The following is a 21,642-nucleotide window of genomic DNA, read 5'->3' as shown; positions in this document are numbered from 1 at the left end:
CTCCCTTCGGGACGCCCTCATTCCCCTCCCCCACAGGGGTGTGGCCGCGCCCCGGGCCTCTCTGAGGCCCCGTCTTCCTAGCCGATCGCCCCGCGCCGAAGCGAAGCCCACGTCAGCAGCTTTCCCCGGGAAAGGCGGCCGTTCCCAAACCTGCCATCCCAAACGTGCGGGTTCCAGCCAAGCCCGGAAGGTGGGCGTGCAAATGGGGCAGTCCCTCTGAAACCCGTTGGTACTGTGTATTACTATTTTAAAATCACGTGCCTTTTGGTATCAGCACTTCCTACCTATAGACCCAGACAGGTGGGTAGAGAACTTGGTACCAGCTCCAGGATGGAGCTTGGCACACAGTAGGTGCTCTAGAATACTTCTGAGTGAATGAATGAATGGTTGGATGGGATCACAGGCTTCACTGGACAAGAGACTGAGGAAACTCCCGGAGATAGTGAAGGACAGGGAAGCCTGGCTGTGCTGCAGTCCATGGGGTCGCAAAGAGTTGGACACGACTTAGCCACCAAATAGCAACCTGATCATCAGTAGAAACTCTGTTCTTTCAGTAAAATATTAGGCAGCTATGAAAAAAAAAAAGTAACTGAGGATGCTGCTGCTGCTGCTAAGTTGCTTCAGTCGTGTCCAACCCTGTGCGACCCCATAGACCGCAGCCCACCAGGCTCCCCTGTCCCTGGGATTCTCCAGGCAAGAATACTGGAGTGGGTTGCCATTTCCTTCTCCAATGCATGAAAGTGAAAAGTGAAAGTGAAGTCGCTCAGTCGTCCGACTCTTAGCGACCCCAGGGAATGCAGCCTACAAGGCTCCTCCATCCATGGGATTTTCCAGGCAAGAGTACTGGAGTGGGATGCCATTGCCTTATAGTCACCTTTTATTGAGCACTGCTGCTGCTGCTGCTGCAGCTAAGTCGCTTCAGTCGTGTCCAACTCTGCAACCCCATAGACGGCAGCCCACTAGGCTCCTCTGTCCCTGGGATTCTCCAGGCAAGAACACTGGAATGGGTTGCCATTTCCTTCTCCTTATGGAGCACTGCTGCTAAGCTGCTAAATTGCTTCAGTCGTGTCCGACTCTGTAATACCCCGTAGACGGCAGCCCACCAGGCTCCCCTGTCCCTGGAATTCTCCAGGCAAGAACACTGGAGTGGGTTGCCATTTCCTTCTCCAATGCATGAAAGGGAAAAGTGAAAGTGAAGTCGCTCAGTCGTGTCCGATTCCTAGCAACCCCATGGACTGCAGCCCACCAGGCCCCTGCGTCCATGGGATTTTCCAGGCAAGAGTACTGGAGTGGTAGCTATGTATTAATACTAGACATCACTCTATTAATACAAATTAACTCATGAAATCTTCACCAAAGCATTATGAGACAGTTACTAGGATGCTCATTCCCATTTTATAGCTGAGGAAATAAAATCACTTGCTCAAGGTCACATGAGCAAGAAAGATGGGAACCTGGATTTGAATCTGAAATAGTCTGACGTGTGAGAGAGGGTGTGTGTTTGTGGGCATGTTCACATGCATAGGCCAAATGGCATAGACGGGAGCACGTTCTCTTTGGATGTATGACTGAGTTAGTGAAAGTCACTCAGTTGTGTCCGACTCTACAGTCCCTGGAATTCTCCAGGCCAGAATACTGGAGTGGGTAGCCATTCCCTTCTGCAGGGGATCTTCCAAACCCAGGGATTGAACCCAGGTCTCCCATATTGCAGGTGGATTCTTTACCAGCTTAGCCACTTGGGAAACCCAAGAATATTGGAGTGGGTAGCCTATCCCTTCTCCTGCGGATCTTCCCGACCCAGGAATTGAATCCAAGTCTCCTGCATTGCAGGCGGATTCCTTACCAATTGAGCTATCAGGGAAGCTTTGGATGTATAAATGTTGCCAACAGTGGCTGTGTATGGGGAGGGGGACGGGGGACCCCCAGAAGTGGCAGACACGTGTACTTTTCACTCTATATTCTGCTAGATGGCGTAGACTTTGTTTTAGCAATTGAAAATGTTCATTAAAATAAGCTACAAAATCCGACGCCTAATCTGCGAGGTCATTCTCACGTGGAAGGCTTGACTTCTCAGAGTTGGATTCTTAAACCTCAACTAGAGGTGTCCTAGAGATTTTTAGTTTCCAGCTTCCACAAAACAGCTTCTCTGGGAAGCCGATGTGGTTGGAATAAAGTCTAGGGAAGTAGTAAGCTGAGAAGTAATAAGCTGTGGCTCAGTGGTTAAAACTCTGTTTCCAATGCCGGGGGCACAAGTTCGATCCTTGGCTGGGGAAGTTCCACCTGCCCTGCAGATCAGCCAAAATAAATAAATAGTTACACTTTTGAGGATTTCAAGTTGTTTTTTTTTTTTTTAAGTTAAATTAAATAGAAGGTCCTCAGATGTGGCCACAGACCTATGGGGTCAGAATCCCTGGGACTTGGGGCCAGGATTTGCAAAGCTTTCCAGGTAACTTTGAGGCCCACAAAGCCCTATCACACGTGCCTCCTCACTGTTCGTTCAACAAACAGGCTCACTGCCACCTCAGGGCTTTGCACAAGCTGTTCCCCAAGTCCAGAGAGTTGTGTTTTCCCCTCCTTTTGGCAATCTCCCTCTGCTCAAAGGTCATCATTTTACAGAAGTCATACTGCACTGCCCTCCCCGTCAAACTATTGAGTGACCTCTACCCGCTTCTAGCCCAAGAATCCTTAACCTGTTCTGTGCCATGGACCCTTTTCAAGATACTGTTTCAGTGCGTAGGATTGCGACCATGAGATTACAAAAGAGAATGATTATAACGAAATAGAAGTGTTAAAGAAAAATCCCACCACCAACAAAATCTGTAAACTAACCACGTTAACATAAGATAAAAATGAACACGTGTAATTTTGTTTAAGTCACCACGTGTGATTTTATTTCACTCTTGAAGGAAGCACGCAGATGTTTAGGGAAAGTGGGAAGGGAGCGAAAAGAAAGGGAAGGGAGAGAGGGAAAGAAGGAAGAAAAATGCTTGGGGCGGGCGGCGGGGACGGTTAAGGTCTCAGCGAGGCTTTTGCACAGGTATTGGCTCCTTCCGGTTGTTTTTGTTTTTAGAGCCGGGTTGTTAGGCTTCGCTGGATTTTCTCCTCCTCCTGCTCACAAACTCCATCCCAGTCGCCGCCGGGCTCAGCCCCCGCCGGGCCTCCCTTTTGCACAATTTCTCGCCTCGCCTCCCAGCGGTCTCCATGGCAACGAGGTGCGCTCCTCCACTCCGGTCGGCTTTAGAGCCGACCTTAGGGAGGTGGGCGGAGGGTGGCGCGGGGCAGTCCCCCTTCTCAGCTTATTACTTCCCTAGACTTTATTCCCCACATCGGCTTCCCAGAGAAGCTGTTTTGTGGAAGCTGGAAACTAAAAATCTCTAGGACACCTCTGGTTGAGGTTTAAGAATCCAACTCTGAGAAGTCAAGCCTTCCACGTGAGAATGACCTCGCAGATTAGGCGTCGGATTTTGTAACCGGTAAAAATCGTGTGTGTGGTGGGGGAAGGGGTGGAGGATTATCCTAGAAATAAAACCCTCAGATGTTAAACATTCTTACAAAAATTGCCAACCCCTGAGCCTCCCGCTGTTGGGCCTTCATCTCTGGCAGGCGGGATTCTTCAGCCGCCCCAGAAAAAAAATGATAATTATAGCTCCCACTTGTATTCTTGTTTAAAAGAAATGAAAAAAATCCAAAGAGGATGGAGGAAGAAAACAAAACATGGCTCAGATTTCTCTACCCAGCTATACTTGGTTGCCACTTAAAAACAACGATAATAAAAGCGACACATTCAAGAAAACGCTGAAGTTATAGAAAGGTGTAAAATGAAAAATGCCTCCCTCTCCCAGCCCCAAGCCTCCAGTCTCTCTCCACAAAGGAACCAGAGTTAAATGCCTCTGTACTTTTCCAGAAAAACAAAAACAAAAAAAAAACTTCTTGCATGGATAGAATTTATTTACCCCATGAGGATTTTCAATATCATGAATTATTTTCATCACATCACTTACTTCCTCCTGGTATCTTCTTATTCATTTATTTATTTTTATTTTTATTTTTTTCTTATTCTTTTATTTATTGTCTCACCCTATGAAAATACTGGGGATTCCCTGGTAACTCAGCTGGTAAAGAATCCACCTGCAATGCAGGAGACCCCAGTTTGATTCCTCAGTCGGAAAGATCCGATGGAGAAGGGATAGGCTACCGACTCCAATATTCTTGGCCCTCCCTGGTGACTCACATGGTAAAGAATCCACCTGCAAAGCAGGAGACCCAGTTTTGTTCCCTGGGTTGGGAAGACCCCCTGGAGAAGGGAACGGCTACCCACTCCAGTATTCTGAGAGAATTGTCAGTATTCTGGAGAATTCCATGGACTGTATGGATCGTGGGGTCACAAAGAGTCGGACACGACTGAGTGACTTTCACTTTCACATGAGAATACTATCCCCATGAGAGCAGGGATACTTGTCTGCTTTGTTCAGTGCTGAATTCACAGAATCCAGAACAGTCCTGATGGGAGCTCGAAATATTTGTTGAATGAGGGGATTGGGCTGGACCTAGTGCTATAAAACTTGCTTTTTTCACTTAATAGCATGTCTTGAACTCTTTACATATCAAGCAGATCAATCTCAATTTTTCTCAATGGCTTTCCCCTTTGTGTAAGCCTTCAAGCCTGGAATGTAACAATACTGATAATAATTCATTTTTTTCGAGCACCTATTTTGCCCCTGACCCTGTGTATTTTCTCTTTGAATCCTGCAACCGCTCCGGAACAGGTATTATTCCCATTTTCTAGAGGAGGAAAACTGAGGCTAAAGGCAGTCACACAGCCAGAAAGTGGCAGAGCTTTGAATTACTCAGGTTTCTGAGGTTCTAGCCCCGTACTATTTTATTATTGTTATTATTAGCCACACTGGGTCTTCATTGCAGTGTGCAGGCTTTCCTCTCTTGTTGTGGCCCACAGGCTTCTTGGTGCATGGGCTCTCTAGTTGTGGAGGGCAGGCTTAGTTGCCCCGCAGCATGTGGGATCTTAGTTCCCTGACCAGGGATCCAACCAGCGTCACCCGCATTGCAAGGTGGATTCTTAACCACTACACCACCAGGAAGTTCCCTGCCCTACACTCTTAAGCTCCTTTATTTGTCCTGTTGCCTGTGGAGGGTTGGGGGTGGGAGCAAGGTTGACAGGCAGTCTCTGAAGACTTCTCTCCCAGGTGACATATGTAACCTTGGCACAGTCACTCAGTTCAGTTCAGTCGCTCAGTCGTGTCTGACTCTTTGCGACCCCATGGACTGCAGCCCTGTCCATCACCACCTCCCAGAGCTTGCTCAAACTCATGTCCATTGAGTCAGTGATGCCATCCAACCATCTCATCCTCTGTCATCCCCTTCTCCTCCCACCTTCAATCTTTCCCAGCATCAGGGTCTTTTCCAATGAGTCAGTTCTTTGCATCAGGTGGCCAAAGTATTGTAGTCTCAGCTTCAGCATCAGTCCTTCCAACGAATATTCAGGACTGATTTCCTTTAGGATGGACTGGTTTGATCTCCTTGCTGTCCAAGGGACTCTTGCCACAGTTCCCATGGGAACACAGTCCAAGGGACTCTTGGCACAGTCACTAGATTTGTCCTAAATGCATGTACATAAGATCCCTGTCTAGAGTGAATAGAATATAAATTATCCACACTTTTGAACCAGATATCACTGGGTTAACTGACAGCACATAGTAGGTCCTCCACAAACACAGCAGGAAGTAGCCTTGTGGTCCACACTCTGCCCACATAATCGGGTCACTCCCACCTCCCACCCTCCCTAATCCCAAATCTAAAGGCTTTTGGTGAGTACAGAAGCAAAGTTGGCTGTTACAGCAACCATATATTTAAAGAAAGATTCATTCATTCATGTATTTCTCTAAAGTAGTGATTCTCAAATCGCTGGGGAGAGTTTTAGAAATCCCAGTTTCCTGAGTCTAACCTATTGGATCAGAAGGTCTTGAGGTGGGGGGTCGGGTACTGCATTAAAAAATCTCTCCAGGGATTTCCCTGGTGGTCCAGTGGCTGGCTTTGCATTCCCAATGCAGGGGACCTGTGTTTGATCCCTGGTTAGGGAACTAGATCCCACATGCTGCAACTAAGACCCGTCACAGTCAAATAAATAATATATATATATATATTTAAAATGTCTATTTTTTAAAGTCTTCCCAAATGACTCTGATAGAGGTGATGGCTGGTGGGGCTGGGCAGAGGTAGGAGAAACTGAATGTCCCCATAGGAACTTGACTGACTGGAAGTACCAGCAAAAAGCCAGACTGGAAATTAGGGTTTGTCCAATGTTAGCAATGGAGACAAGCCCTTTAGAGTGGTGGAGGTGGGGAGGCCTCTCAGGTGGAAAAATATCTACCCAAAGATTTTACACTCTAATCCCTGGAATTTGAAAATGTTGCTTTATTTGGAAAAAGGGTCTTTGCAGATGTCAGTAAAGATTTGAGATGAGATTGCCATGGATTATCTGGGTGGACTCTAACTGCCATCTGGAATGTCCTTATAAGACAGAAGCAGGACTTCCTTAGAGGTTCAGTGGTTAAGAATCTGCCTGCCAGTGCAGGGGACATGGGTTCGATCCCAGGAAGATTCCACATGCCACGGGGTAACTAAGCCCATGCATCAGGACTCCTGAGCCCGTGTACTACATACGGCTACTGAAGCCTGCACGCGTACAGGCCATGCTCGGAAACGAGAAGCCATCGAAACGAGAAGCCTGAGCACCGCAACTGGAGAGTAGCCCCTATTCGCTGCAGCTAGAGAAAGCCTGCGCACAGCAATGAATACCTAGCACAGCCAAAAAAAAAAAAAAAAAAAAAGAAGCAAAGGAAGATGATGCAGACATAGAAAAGAGGTACAGAATCAGAGGAGGCAATGTGAAGATGGAGGCAGAGACCAGAGTGATGGGGCCCCAGCCCAGGAACACCTAGAATCACCAGAAGCTGGAAGAAGTAAGGAAGCCTCCTTCGTAGAGTGTCTGGAGAGTGCACAGCTTTGCAGATACCTTGATTTTGGACTTCTGGCTAGCAGGACTGTGAGAGAATAAATCACAGTTGTTCTGAGCCAGCTGGTCTGTGGTCATTTTTTACAGCAGCCACAGGATAGGAACCCAGACCCCCTAGTGTAGCTACTAATTCCTCAGACTCCAATGGAGAAAACTTAACTTAAAACCTTCAACTTTTATTCCTTGACCTTGTCTCTGCAGAATAATTATTGCTGAAGTGAAAGAATTCTTGTGCTGTGTCCTGACCCCCAGCAGGCTGTTTTCAGTGATGGGAACCTTGGAAATGTTTTAAAATGCCTTCTGTCCCGGCATGCAGAATTTCTGTCTGCTGCCTGCCCCTGGTTGCCAGCCTCATACCAGGGCAATCCAGTGGTTAGACCTCCCTTCTCTCAGGAGTCAATTAAACCTTTGGTGTTTGTATATCTTTCATTGAACTTTCTTGCAAAGTTGTCTCCCCCTTACTGACCACTTGATCTTACAGACAACATCTTTTTGAGTCTTCATGACCACCCTCAGCAACAGGTACTATTATCATCAACCCATTTCACAGATGGGAAAAATTGAGGCATGGAAATGAAGTACTTTATTCATGCAGCCCACCTCCAGACCACCCCACTGTTTATTTCATTGTCAGCTTTACTGAAAGTATACTTTACATCTTACACAACATATTCTTTTAAAAATGTCCCCTGTGTAAGTTTTAGTCATGATCACCACCATCAAGATACAGAACCAAAAAAAACCAACCCCCCCAAAATATATAGAACCCCCAAAACTTCCCTTGCACTTTTTATGGCAGTCCCCTTTTGCCTACCCCCCGACCACTGATCTGATTTGTGTCCTTCAAGTGCTGCTTTTGCTAGAATTTTATATCAGAAGATTCATATAACACGTGCCCTTTTTGTCTGGCTTCTTTCACTTAACATTGTGATTTTGAGATTCATTTGTGTTGCTCTGTGTGTCTGTAGTTCATTTCTTCTTGTTAGTATGTGTGATTACTCCACAATTTATCTGTTCATTGGCAATGGAGATCTGGGTCCTAGCAGTTTTATGATTAAAGTGTGTTAGTCTCTCAGTTGTGTCTGACTCTTTGTGACCCCCTGGAAGACTGTAGCCCACCAGGCTCCTCTGTCCATGAGATTCTCCAGGCAGGCATACTGGAGTGGGTGGCCATTTCCTACTCCAGGGTTTATGATTAAAGCTGCTATGACTATTTCAGAGCCTCTGTTTTTCACTGCAGGTTGTATAATCTCTGGTTGCAAAGAATCTATAGCATGGGTACCAGTAGCCCCACTTTACAGATGAAGAAACTGAGGCCCAGAGCAGTGAAGTCAGCTCCCTGGAGGCACATAGCTAAACAGGGGGCAGAGTCAAGAGTTGAACCCAGGCCTGTGTAGCTCCAAATCCTTTGCCTCTCCCTCTGTTGTGTGCTCTGTTGATGCCAGCCACAGTTGGGTACTATCTCTTGAAGGTCAGAACCTTGGTGGATTCACCAACCTGCCCCTTGGCATCCCACATTCCAAAGCAGCCTTTTGTCAGCACACAGAGAACATATTGTCTCCTGAAGGAGCTTGGTACATATTTGTCAAGTTCCGGAACCGGAGATCCAGCACCAGCTTGACGTGTTCTTTGTCAACACAAAACGCCAGTTGACACTGGGCCCAGGATCCCAGTGGCCCACACTGAACAGCTTCCCCCTGTGGGTCACTGCTAAATCATTTACACATCTGAACAAATTTACTCCTCCCATAAACCTGGTGAAATAGGTTACTATTATCCCCATTTTACAGATAAGCAAGCCGAGTCACCGGGGGTTAAGTGGCTTGCCCAGGCTCATGCTCTGCGAAGTGGAGGAGCCAGGGCTTGAACTGAGGCCATCTGTTCAACACTCCTCCTCACCTCCAAACCTCCACACACCAGACATGCTCCTTTAACTGGCAGGCTGCCTAGTGAGGAAACCAGTTAGAGGAATTTCAGAGTTAGCTCCACTATGCACTTGCAGAGATATTTATCTGTGTTGTGCCAAGGTTTTGGATCAGGAGATATGGACCTGTAAGTCCCATAGCTCATGGGATGGGAGGATACAGTGAATTAATGAGGATGAAGGACTGCCCAGTGCCTGCAACACAGGATAGCTGTTACTGTTTTTATTCAAGATAAATTTTTTCACCTTTCCCATCAGCCACTGGAAGCCCCTGAGACAGGAGAAAGCTGTGTGTTTTGTGTTCTGTTGGCCATGAGATCTGATAACACCCCTTTTCAAAAACAGTGTGGGGGCTTCCTTGGAGGCTCAGTGGTAAAGAATCCACCTGCCAATGCAGGAGACACAGGTTCGATCCCTGGTCCGGCAAGATTCCACATCCCAGGAGCAGCTAAGCGCCCGCACCACAACTGTAGAGCCTGTGCTGTAGGTCCCAGGAGCTGAAACTGCTGAGCCCACGTGCCATACGGCCTGTGCTCCGCAACAAGAGAAGCTCCACAATGAGAAGCCAACACACCGCAACTAGAGAGCAGCCCCTGCTAGGGAAAAGCCCGCACAGCAACGAGGACTCAGCACAGCCAGAAATAAATAAACAACATTATTTTTAAGATAAAAACAATGCAGCCCTGGAAAACTTCGGGCACCCCACAGAAGCGGTTTTCAAAGCATTTTTTTTAGCAGTCAGATTGCTTCTCCAAACTAAATCTACCTTGGATCCCCCCAACACATCGAAGAATGGGCAATGATTGCACTTGATGTTCGTTCTCAGTCTCTAAGTCATGCCTGACTGTAACCCCATGGACTGTAGCCCACTAGACTCCTCTGTCCATGGGATTTCCCCCAGGCAAGAATACTGGAGTGGGTTGCCATTTTCTTCTCCAGGGGATCTTCCCGACCCAGGGACCCGCGTCTCTTTTGTCTCCTGCACAGGCAGGCAGATTCTTTACCACTGAGCCACCTGGGAAGCCATTTATTTTATAAGTTCATATTTGTATGATATAGCATCAACCACAAAGAACAGTGATTTTTAATTGAACCCACGTTTTCAAAACAGGGGTTTACAGAGGCCAGTTGCAACCTTCCATCAGCTAGCACATCCAGTTTACTTAGGGTCTGCAGTGTGTCAGCCGTGTCTGGACCCACACTGATAAGTAGCTTCAAATGGCAACTGTTTTATGCAACAGTTTGCATTACAATCTCAGGATACTCTTCAATTGGTCTAGAGAAACTCGAAAGAGAAGTGGTAGGAGTTTGGGATTTTATGAGCAGCCTTGAACAATCATTCATGTTGTGTCTACAAACATGAATGTTGTCTGGGAAACACCGAAGCCCACAAGAAGCACAAATGCAGTCTTAATACAGCAATATGATGAGAAGAAATGTCACACTGGCCTTTGTTGCTATACAATGAATGTGTCTTGATGGGAGAATAACATACGCCACAAATGAACGTGCCTGAGGGTTGTGTAGCCTTTATTCTGTAAACTCTGAGGGAACAAGAGACAAAATAGTACAATATGCTGTGAGTGAGTATGCACAGGTTGGCAATTTACAAGGAATACAAAGATCAATTGTTGTTGTTCAATCAAGTCTTGTCTGACTCTTTGCAACCCTATGGGCTGCAGCATGTCAGGCTTTCCTGTCCTTCACCGTCTCCAGGAGTTTGCTCAAACTCATGTCCATTGACTAGGTGATTCCTTGGTGGCTCAGATAGTAAAGAATCTGCCTGCAATGCAGGAGACTTGGGTTCAGTTCCTGAGTCAGGAAGATCGCCTAGAGAAGGCAATGGCAACCTACTCCAGTATTCTGGCCTGGAGAATCCCATGGACAGAGGAATGGGTTACAGTCCATGGGGTGGCAAAGAGTCTGACACGACTGAGCAACAAAGATCAGTAGAGAGCTATAAACTTTTAGACCATGGACGCTCTTGCAAGTTGTTCAAATATACCTGTGAGGATGGCAGGAATGGCTTTATCCCAACCATTGCCCAAAACAAATTCTTCCGAGGCTGATGGTAGACAGCCAGCTTGCGGAACGGACAGAAATCAGAGTCTTGCAGGCTTTAGATCATATCAAAGGATGAACTCTGAAACTTCCTCTGTCTTGACAGCTGCTGCAAATGCAAGGTCTTAACAGGAGTTTCTGACTGCCTGAGGGTGGGTGGCTTGCCTGCATCCTGGCTGCCAAGGTCGGGGCATGGGGAAAGGACTTCCACCTCCTGGCTCTGGGAGGGGGTCAAAATGGAGGTAGCCTTGCAGAAATAAGAAAGGGGATTGGATGCTGGAATTCACAGACATGACTGACACCCACCATCATAATACATTGAGTGGCAGGGGAGGCGGGCCGTCTCCACTATTACAATTTGGCAGATAAGGATCTGAGTCTGTAAATTGCATTTAAAAAATTATTTGTGGCTGTGCGGGGCCTTCATTGCTGTGTGGGCTTTCCTCTAGTTGTAGAGAGGGGGGCTACTCTCTAGCTGCAGTGTGCGGGCTTCTCATTATGGTGGCTTCTCTTGCTGTGGAGCATGGGCTCTAGGGCACTCAGACTTCAGTAGTTGTGGCACACAGGCTCAGCAGTTGCAGGTCCTGGGCTCTAGAGCGCAGGCTCGCTCAGTACTCTGGCCCAGAGTACACAGGCCCACCCAGCTGCTCTGCATGGCACTCGGGATCTTCCCGGACCAGGGATGGAATCTGTGTCTCCTGCACTGGCAGGCGGATTCTAACCCAGGTCTCCCGCATTGCAGGTGGACTCTTCACCAACTGAGCTATCAGAGAAGCTCAGTCCTTATAAAAGACAAAACAAAACAAAAAAATGGCTGTAGACTTTGCAATGGGCAGATTTCCAGAAGAGCCCAAAGCTGAAGGGGTCTGGGCCTCCTCTCTGCAATACCCACCCAGCAAGAGGGTTAGTCTCCTGCCGCTATGAATGGCAAAGGGGATTGTGGCCTTGCTCCCGAGCACGAATCTCTTTAAAACATTCTTCCTGCTTGGCTATTCCTCAACTCTGGTAAAAGTTGTGCAAAACCCTGGAATTCCGGACCCTATTTCCTCTTCCACTTCTTGAAAACACCTGTTTACGCAGGCGCCAGAAGCAGCCCACAGTCTCCATAGCAACCCTCTGATCAGCAGCTAGGCTCCAACTGCGACTGCGCAGCTGGTACCCGGGCATCTCCGGGTTGTTACACTCTTTGGGACTCATCCTCACTCAGAAGTTACCCTCACCCCACTCAAATAATACCCACATGCGTATTCAGGTATCACTCCCACAGCTATTCCCTTTTCCAGATCTTTCAGACCCAGGGAATGAACTCAGGTCTCCTACATTTGCAGGCAGATTCTTTACCTTCTGAGCCACCAGGGAAGCCCCAAATGTTGGGTACAACTACTCAAATATTACCTATTCGAGTTTATGTACTCACTCATACTCGAGATGCTACCCACACACTCAAAGGACCCATGCTCACTCATATGTATTCAGCTATTCAAACAACTCAGACGTTACCCACATGTACTCAAATATTTAATATGCATGCTGTGAGGGCAAGGTTTGGGTCTCTTTTGTTCCCTGATGTATCCACAATGCCTGGAATAGTGCCTGGTGATGCTTTCAAACTGCAGTGCTGGAGAAGACTTGAGAGTCCATTGGACAGCAAGAATTTCAAACCAGTCAATCCTAAAGGAAATCAACCCTGAATATCCATTGGAAGGACTGATGCTGAAGCTGAAGCTCCAATACTTTGGCCACCTGATGCGAAGAGTCGACTCACTGGAAAAGACCCTGATGCTGGGAAGGATTGAGGGCAGGAGGAGAAGGGGACGACAGAGGATGAGGTGGTTGGATGGCATCACCGACTCAATGGACATGAGTTTAAGCAAACTCTGGGAGATAGCAAAGGACAGGGAAGCCTGGTGTACTGCCGTCCAGGGGGTTGCAAAGAGTCTGACATGACTTAGAGACTGAACAATAACAACACCGTAGGTGTTGGAAACATTTGTTGAGTTAATGAATGATTCATACTCAACCAGATACTATCCACATCTGTTCGCACGGTACCCACACCCACTCAGATGTTCCCAAGTAACTCAAACATTAACCACTCACTAGGAGGGGTGTGAAGGTAGAACCTTGTGTTGGGTACGCTCAGTTCTGTATCCCCAGCTCCTGGAACAGTTCCTGGGGCATGGTAGGTGTGCCATACACACCTGTAGAGTGAATGAATGAATGGACCAGTGATCCCCACTCAGCTAGATGTTAACCGCACCCACTCAGATGTCACCCACTAGTTCACTTAGATAAAAATACCCATCTTCACTCACACTAGTCAGATGCTACCCATTCTTACTCAAAAGTTACCCACTCTCTTGAATGTTACCCATCCTCACCGCATCATCCACACTACTCACATTCCCCAAATTTACTTAGAGGGTACCCACCTTCCCAAGTCGCTCGGAGAAGGCGATGGCACCCCACTCCAGTGCTCTTGCCTGGAAAGTCCCATGGACGGAGGGGCCTGGTAGGTTGCAGTCCATGGGGTCGCTAGGAGTCGGACACGACTGAGCGACTTCACTTTCATTTCTCACTTTCATGCATTGGTGAAGGAAATGGCAACCCACTCCAGTGTTCTTGCCTGGAGAATCCCGGGGATGGGGGAGCCTGGTGGGCTGCTGTCTCTGGGGTCGCACAGAGTCGGACACGACTGAAGTGACTTAGCAGCAACCTTCCCAAGTCGCTACCTGCACCCACTCAGCTGACACCCAACCTCACTCAGCCGCCCCCAACGCCCACCCGAGGTCACCTCACCACTCCTTGTCAGATGCATGGTGCTGTCGATTTTTCTTGTGCTTCCCCTTGCCTTTCTTGCCATCTCCAGCCTTGCTCTCCTTCTCTGGGGAGTCCAGAGGTGGCACTTCGACCACTCAGTTGGTGGTCCAGGCCCCCGGCTTCTTCCCTGGCCCCTACACATAGCACTTCCTGGCAGGAAGCTCTTTGGGGCCCATCACTGTTGGACGCAGTTCCTGTCTCAGGATCCCGGACACATCCTCTACCGTCCCCGCCTCGCTCTGCAGGAAGAGGGTCAGCTTGGTCAGGAACTGCTTCCGAGGCATGTAGACCAAGCTCCACGTTCTGCCGTTGCTCTTGATTTCCCCGGGGATCACGGCGTAATTGATGCCCTCAGCCAGCCTAAAGGTGGCTGCCACAAAGGCCTTTCCAGCCACTTCAAAGTTTTAGGGTGGGGGCGGGGGGCTTATGATCTCTTCAAACTTCTCATGATTGCAGTCTTCCGGGATACCTTGGATCATCAGGAACTTGTAACTGTTCACCTCAAGGGCCTGGCACCCATGCTGCAACAGTGCAATGTCCTTGCCCCCAAACAGCATCTTGCCCAGCTCTCCAAGTCTGCTGGTGCACACCTGAGCTGCCTCGGGGATCAAAAAATTATCCCTGATGCCATGCTCAAAGGTGAAGGGAGAGGCCTCAGAGGGCCCAGTTTGTCCACTTTGGTCAGAGATGCCCTTGGCCCGGCCCACAGGGCTGCAGGTGTCCAGCCTTCTATAATCTTCCTCCGAGGAGGTGCTTGGGAATTCCTTAGGGACTTAAACAGTGTGAAGCAGGGGGTGGGTGTCTGCCAGCGGTCTGGGGCATCCTGAGTCCTAGGCCAGGCTGCACCATGGAGGGTCTGAAGATGCTGCTCCCTCATTCTTGGCGGTGGTCTTCAAAGGTCTTGTAGGCTCTGGCACTCCTAGCAGATCTGGAACTGCTGAACGTTCCGGGGCTGCTGCCACTGGGGTATCGTGGGTGGGTGTCCAGCAGGCAGGAAGGCTCATGCTTTGCCACTGGCCCAAAGGCTGCCCTCACCTCCCTGTGGCCTGGCCGAGACATGAATGCGGCCGCTCGCCGCACTAGCTCCCGTAGTGACGTCACCGCCTCCTGCTCCGAGGCCTAGCAGTCTCCATGGCAACCGTCAGAGCATTGCCTCTGCCGTTCATTCTGCCCAGTCACTTAGAAATCAGAGTCCGAGGGGCTCATTCAGGGATGAGGGGGTCAGCCACCTGCCTTCAGAAGTACACTCTTTTCTCCCTTGAGAAAATGACTGATTCAAGGAGTCGTGGGACAGGGAATATACAAGATGATCTTGTAACATTTGGGGGTCAGAAAGTAAGGAAATACTAAAAAAATGATGAAAACAGGTGGAAGGGCACAGAGCCAGCTTGAAGCGCTCCCACAGGGCTCCTACGGGTCAAATCTGCACGTTTTGAGCATCAAGGTTATAAACGAGGGCAACAGATCATAGCCCCTTGAATAAAATAGGGATCCATGAATATATGTGGCTATAAATAAATGGATAAATGGAAAATTTGGTGGAAGAATGTGGGCTCTTATTTTTTCTTGTACAAAACATGAATCAAGAAGAACAAAAATATCTGCCCCCCCGCCCCGCCCCTCCTGGACCACAGTGGCATGTGCGATCTTCCCAGACTGGGGATTGAACTTATGCTGGGTGCCACCGGAACACAGAGTCTTAACCACTGGGCCACCAGGAAGTCCAGGAACAAGTGTGTTCAACTAAAAAGATCCTGCATGTCACAGTGAAGATCTCTCATTTGCAACGACGATCCTGCCGGCCCCAACTAAGACTCAATGCAGCCAAATAATTAAATAATTTTTTTTTAAAAAAGAAGTATTCTAAGTGTTCTCAACACAAGGAGAGAATTTTTTTTTCTTTTTCTTTTCCTTCTTTTCTTTTTATTGAGACAAGGTGGATAGTGGCTGAAATTACTGTGGTAATCATTTCACAATACAGGTAAGTCAAACCCATATGCTGTACACCTTAAACTTATTCAGTGTGTGTCAGTCACTCAGTCGTATCTGACTCTTTGTGACCCTGTAGACTGTAGCCCACCAGGCTCCTCTGTCTATGGGATTCTCCAGGCAAGAATACTGGAGTGGGTTGCCATGCCATCCTCCAGGGAGTCTTCCCAACCCGGGGATCAAACCCAGGTCTCCCAACTGCAGGCAGATTCTTTGCCATATGAGGGAAAGAATCTCAGGGAAAGAACCCCTTGCCACAAGGGAAGTCCAAAATTTATACAGTGATGTATGTCAATTATTTTTCAATAAAACTGAGGGAAAAAGAGACTTGTAATAAAGATATTTCTAACAAACTCCTGGCAAAAAACTTGTTTTTGCATGAATTTATGAATCCTTGGGGCACCATTGCATACCCTGGGTTTACGCACATTCCAAGTTGAGAGGGAGGGGACCAAATAGTTCGGTTATTGGGTCCACCAATATTGCCTGAGAAGTCTCCCTGTTCCTGGCTCCAGACGACGTATTGGGCATATTTAAGTGAATGAAACAAGCTCTGCTTTTAGGCTTAATCCAGTGGTTATGACTGGCCAGGCCAGCCTGTTTACAGCCAGAGAGAGAAACACTATAATTATCACGACTATAATATTCTGATCCTTGGTGTGGGGTGTAGAATACAGAGTATAATAATTGGGACATGTTTTGCTGAGGTTTAAAGAAAAAACTAAATAAAATATTCTGGGGAAATTTGAGCAACGGATCCTATCTGGACTCACCCGGAAGGCTTCCTGGAGGAGGTGACACTGGAAGGGATCTTGAAGGACACATATAATAACCACAACAACAGTATTGTTTTTACAATGTGTCATCACTGCAACTTACATAGGGTATGCTGCATGCCAGACAACATTCTAAGCCCTGCATCTGTCATTTAATTTTTTTTAACCACTTTTTAAAAAATTCAAATACAGTTTATTTACAATGTTGTGTGTGGTATAGCCATAAAATGGAATATTATTCAGCCAAAGGAAGGAATGGAATTCTGATACATGCTTTAACATTGATAAGCCTTGAAGACAGTATGCTAAGGCAAAGAAGCCAGACACAAAACACCACATGTATATGATTCCATTTATATAAAGTCCAGGACTTCCCTGGTGGTCCAGTGGTTAAGACTCTGTGCTCCCAATGTGGGGTCATGGGTTCAGTCCTTGGTCAGAGAAGATCCTGCATGCCATGCAGTAAAAAAAAAAAAAAAAATCTCCAAAATAAGTAAAGCTGTAGAGATATAAAATTGATTAGCAGGTGCCAGGAATTGAGGGAGGGGGGAATGAGGAGTGACTGCTTAATCACTATCAGATTTCCTTTGGGGGTGATGACAATTCTTGGACTAGATAGAGGTGATGTTTGCACAACATTGTGACGGTACCAAATGCCACTCATGTGCACTTTAAAATGGTTACTTTTAAGGCTTCCCTAGTAGCTCAGTGGTGGAGAGTCCTCCTGCCAGTGCAGGAGAAGCAGGTTTGATCCCTGGTCCAGGAGGATCCCACATACTGCAAAGCAACTAAGCCCATGCACCACAACCACTAGGCCTGTGCTCTGGAGCCCAGAACCGCAACTACGGGCCCATGCACCACAACTGCTGAAGCCCTAGAGCCCCTGCTCTGCAACGAGAGAAGCAGCTGCAATAAGAAACCCACACACCACATGAAGAACAGTCCCTGCTCGCTGTGACTGGAGAGAAGTCCTTGCAGCAATGAAGACTCAGCACAGCCAAAAATAAATAAAGTATTTTAAAAATAAATAGAAGTCATACATGCTTAACAATGAAAGTGAAAGGGCTTCTCTGGTGGCTCAGATGATAAAGTATTTGCCTGCAATGCAGGAGACCCAGGTTCGATCCCTGGGTCGGGAAGATCCCCTGGAGAAGGGAATGGCAACCCACTCCACTATTCTTGCCTGGAGAATCCCATGAACAGAGGAGCCTGGTGGACTACAGTCCATGGGGTTGCAAAGAGTCGGCCATGACTGAGCAACTAACACTTCTACACTTTATTCCTGCTTAAAATGGTTAATTTTATATTACATGAATTGTACAATTAAAAAAAATTTAAATGACTCTATCTTTGGCTCAAATGTTTAGAATGTTGGTGGGTCTATTCACTATGATGGGGAAACTCTAGGGAGAAATGAGCTATGAGGTCAGGAATTCTGTTTAGGCGGGGGTTCTTAAATTTGATATCCTAGCAGACATTCAAACAGAGTTAGACATACAAGCCTGGAGTGCAGGGAAGAGATGGGGTGGGGATATAAATTTAGAAATCATTGGCACATGGGAGGAATTTTAAGCTGAGGAGCAGGGTGAGATCATCTAGAGAGAGAGTGTGGAGAAAGGAGAGAAAATGGTGGATCAGTGTCAGGCAGAAGAGGAGAAAATGAGAGAAAGGATTAAGGATTGTGCCAGAAGGGAGGGGGCAGGAGAACCCCAAGAGTATGTATTTGAAGAACAAAGGAGTAGCAAAAGACTGGAATTGGCCCAAATATCCATTTATAGGGGCTTCCCTGGTGGCTTAGTCGGTAAAAAGTTTCTGTTTGCAATGCAGAAGACCCAGGTTCAATCCCTGGGTCGGGAAGATCCCCTGGAGAAGGGCATGGGAACCCACTCCCGTATTCTTGCCTGGAGAATTCCATGGACAGAGAAGCCTGGTGGGCTACAGTTCTTGGAGTCTCAAGAGTTGACTTAAGACTAAACCACCACCAGCACCATCCAGCTATAGACTGTTTAGCAAATCATGGTACTTCCATATAAAGGGAGACACACACATGTAAAAGAAAAGCAGGAGAGAGTTCTCTTCGCTGGTATGGCAAGATTCCTTTTCTAGGAAACAATGTACTGAAATCCTCAAGATGTACTGCTTACATAACAAAGCAAGGTGTATGTGTTTAAAGCTAAGGGAGGGATTACAAAGAGAAAAGTAATGATTCTTGCCAGAGCAACCTAGCAGATGCCACTTTAATCCAGTAATCAAAGCAAACATCCCCAGGGGTAGAATATACTGAAATCAGGTGCCCTTGCAATGACAGACCAAGGAGGACATGTCCAGGGAATCACTTCCGGGGAATTCCTGCCAAAAATGCATCTGATCGCCAGGAGACACCAGACAAATCCACATGCAGGGTCATTACACAAAAGAGGCCTGCTCTTTTCAAAGTGTCAGGGTCACAAACATCCAGGAAAGATGGGAAGGGCTCCAGAGTGAAGGAGGTGAGAAAGAGACGATTGAGTTCAACTTCCGGTCTCACATGACATCCCAAGCTGGAAAAATACAGTTGCTGGAGAGGATATGACTAGGACGATTGACGAGACTGAATATGGACTTTGGATTGAATAAGCGTGTGGTGCTAATGTTGAACTTTCTGAATTTTTAAAAAGTATTTTTTTTCTTTACCATTATTTATTAAGCATCAGCTTAATACTGCAGACATTTCAAATCACCAGTCAACAACTCATTGTTCCCCACCCATCTCACCCCAAATTTCTTGATAAAGAGCTCTTCAAATAAAGACACACACTCTTCTCTCCTCTGTATAAAACTTTAGGAAATAAAGGCAAAGGACTGCATACATATTGCTGTAAATGCTGCCCACAGCTGTGAGGACAGTGTCTGCCCAAGGCTGCCTTTATTGTCCAGGTCCTGAAAGACTCTTGTTCATGAATTGTCCCTTCACAAAGCAAGTCCACCACTTGCTGGGTTTATCACTCTGAGAGTCAAAAACTTTCTCACAAAGTCTCAGTCCAGTCTCTTGCCTCAGCTGTTGTACGTAGGCCCTCATCACTTTATCGTCCTGTTTATTTGCAGGTTTGGTGTAAACGGCATTAAGTGGAAAACCAGGCTCTCCGGGAATGGGAAAATTAGTGATTCCCAGTGTATACATTTCTTTCTCGCCTTGGCTTTTAGAAATGCACTTTTGGAGTTTCTTTAGACACTCGGAAACGTGGAGTTATGTATATCAAGGTCCTATCGGCTTCATTCTTAATTTCATAGTTTTTGAAGAAGACATTGGCCTTAAAGTAACAGATAGCTTCATCCACAGTATGTGTCTCTTTTGTCTCTCTAGGGGCAGATCCTTTGAACTGATTTCTGATGGGCAACAGTGCCACGTCTCCAATGAGTTTGGTGTCAGGGTCCATGAAGGAAGAGTAGTAAGCTGGCATCTTGGAAGCGCCCGGGTCTCAACCCTGACGAAGAGAATCTGGTTAGAGCTCAGTGGTTCTGAAGAGAATCTGGTTAGAGCTCAGTGGTTCTGGTCTGGTCAAAAAAATAGTTTTTAATTTAGGTCTTACTCTCTTTTATTTCATTTATTTTTATTTTTAGTCTTTGCCGGGTGGCATGTGAGGTCTTAGCTCCCGGACCAAGGATCAAATTTTAGCCCCTGTACTGGGAGTGTGAAATATTAACCACCGGACCACCAGGGAAGTCCTGAATTTCTTGATTTTTGATAACTCCCATGGTTCTGTGAGAAAAAGCCCCTCTTATTTTTAGGGAAGGAACACTGACAGACTGAAAGGTAAAGAAGCATGACTTATTCCCAAAAAGTTCTGAAAAAAAATACTATATAGAGAGAAAAGGATGGGGGATGGAGTGTGTCAGTTTCCTAGGGCTGCCATATCAAAATGCTACAATCAGGATAGCTTAAAACAATAGAAATATATTCATTCACTTTTCTGAGGCCAAAAGTCTGAAATCAATAGGGCCATGCTTCTGCAGCTTCTAGAGGAAGTCATTCTTGCCTCCTTGCCTCTTCCTAGCTTTTGGTGATTTTTTAATTTATATATTTTTATTTTATTATTTATTTAGGCTGCACTGGGCACCCCACTCCAGTACTCTTGCCTGGAAAATCCCATGGGCGGAGGAGCCTGGTAGGCTGCAGTCCATGGGGTCGCTGAGGGTTGGACATGACTGAGCGACTTCACTTTCACTTTTCCCTTTCATGCATTGGAGAAGGAAATGGCAACCCACTCCAGTGTTCTTGCCTGGAGAATCCCAGGGACAGGGGAGCCTGGTGGGCTGCCGTCTCTGGGGTGGCACAGAGTCAGACACGACTGAAGCGACTAGCAGCAGCAGTAGCAGCAGGGTCTTCATCAAGGCGCATCGGATTTCTCGAGCTGGGACACTCCAGGGCTTCTCTAGTTGCTGTGACGTTAGTTCAAATTCTGGATCGGGAAGATCTCCTGGAGGACAGCATGGCCACCCCCTCCAGGATTCTTGCCTGGAGAACTCCACGGACAGAGGAGCTTGGCGGGCCACAGTCCAAAGAGTCATACATGACTAAAGTGACTTAACATGCAAGCTGCTGGCAAGTGGATCTTAGTTCCCCAACCAAGGGCTGAACCTGCAGCCCTTGCATTGGAAGGCAGACTCTTAACCACTGGACCACCAGGGAAGTCTGCTTCCAGTGGTTTGCTGACAAGCCCAGGCTTTCTTTGGCTTACAACCGCACAGCTCCCATTTCTCCCTCTGTCACGTGTGCCTTGGTCTTGATTCATGTGACTGTCTTCTTACAGGACACCAGTCACATGGGATTTGGAGTCCGTTCTACTCCAGTAAAACTTCAACTCAACTGATTCTGTCTGCAACCACTCTTTCCAAATAAGTTCACATTCTGAGCGACTGGGGATTATGACTTCAAGGCTTCAATATATCATTTTGAGGGGAGGGACACATTTCCTAACAGGAAGAAAAAGGGAGGGCTGGGGAGAAAGCGGAGGGGGATGATGATTTATACACGGCAGAAAATTACAGGGATGCAATTCTTA

The 21,642-nt window shown here is 47.1% G+C and overlaps 1 protein-coding gene and 1 pseudogene across 1 annotated transcript; both read right to left on the bottom strand.

Annotated features, from left to right (window-relative positions):
- Nucleotides 1–2,335: 2,335 nt before the first annotated feature.
- On the bottom strand, nucleotides 2,336–15,082 carry PNMA8C (PNMA family member 8C). Its single transcript, XM_061388746.1, is given in 2 exon segments — nucleotides 2,336–11,797; nucleotides 13,448–15,082. A coding segment is annotated over 1 exon segment (582 nt). The 5' UTR covers nucleotides 14,393–15,082; the 3' UTR covers nucleotides 2,336–11,797; nucleotides 13,448–13,810.
- Nucleotides 15,083–19,229: 4,147 nt separating this feature from the next.
- LOC133230814 (actin-related protein 2/3 complex subunit 3-like) lies at nucleotides 19,230–20,093 on the bottom strand (annotated as a pseudogene).
- Between the last annotated feature and the right edge of the window lie 1,549 nt (nucleotides 20,094–21,642).

The sequence above is a fragment of the Bos javanicus genome, chromosome 18, assembly GCF_032452875.1.
Source record: "Bos javanicus breed banteng chromosome 18, ARS-OSU_banteng_1.0, whole genome shotgun sequence".
Lineage (NCBI taxonomy): Eukaryota > Metazoa > Chordata > Mammalia > Artiodactyla > Bovidae > Bos > Bos javanicus.
Note: the sequence above shows the minus strand (reverse complement) of the source record. Positions and strands in the feature narration are given on the sequence as shown.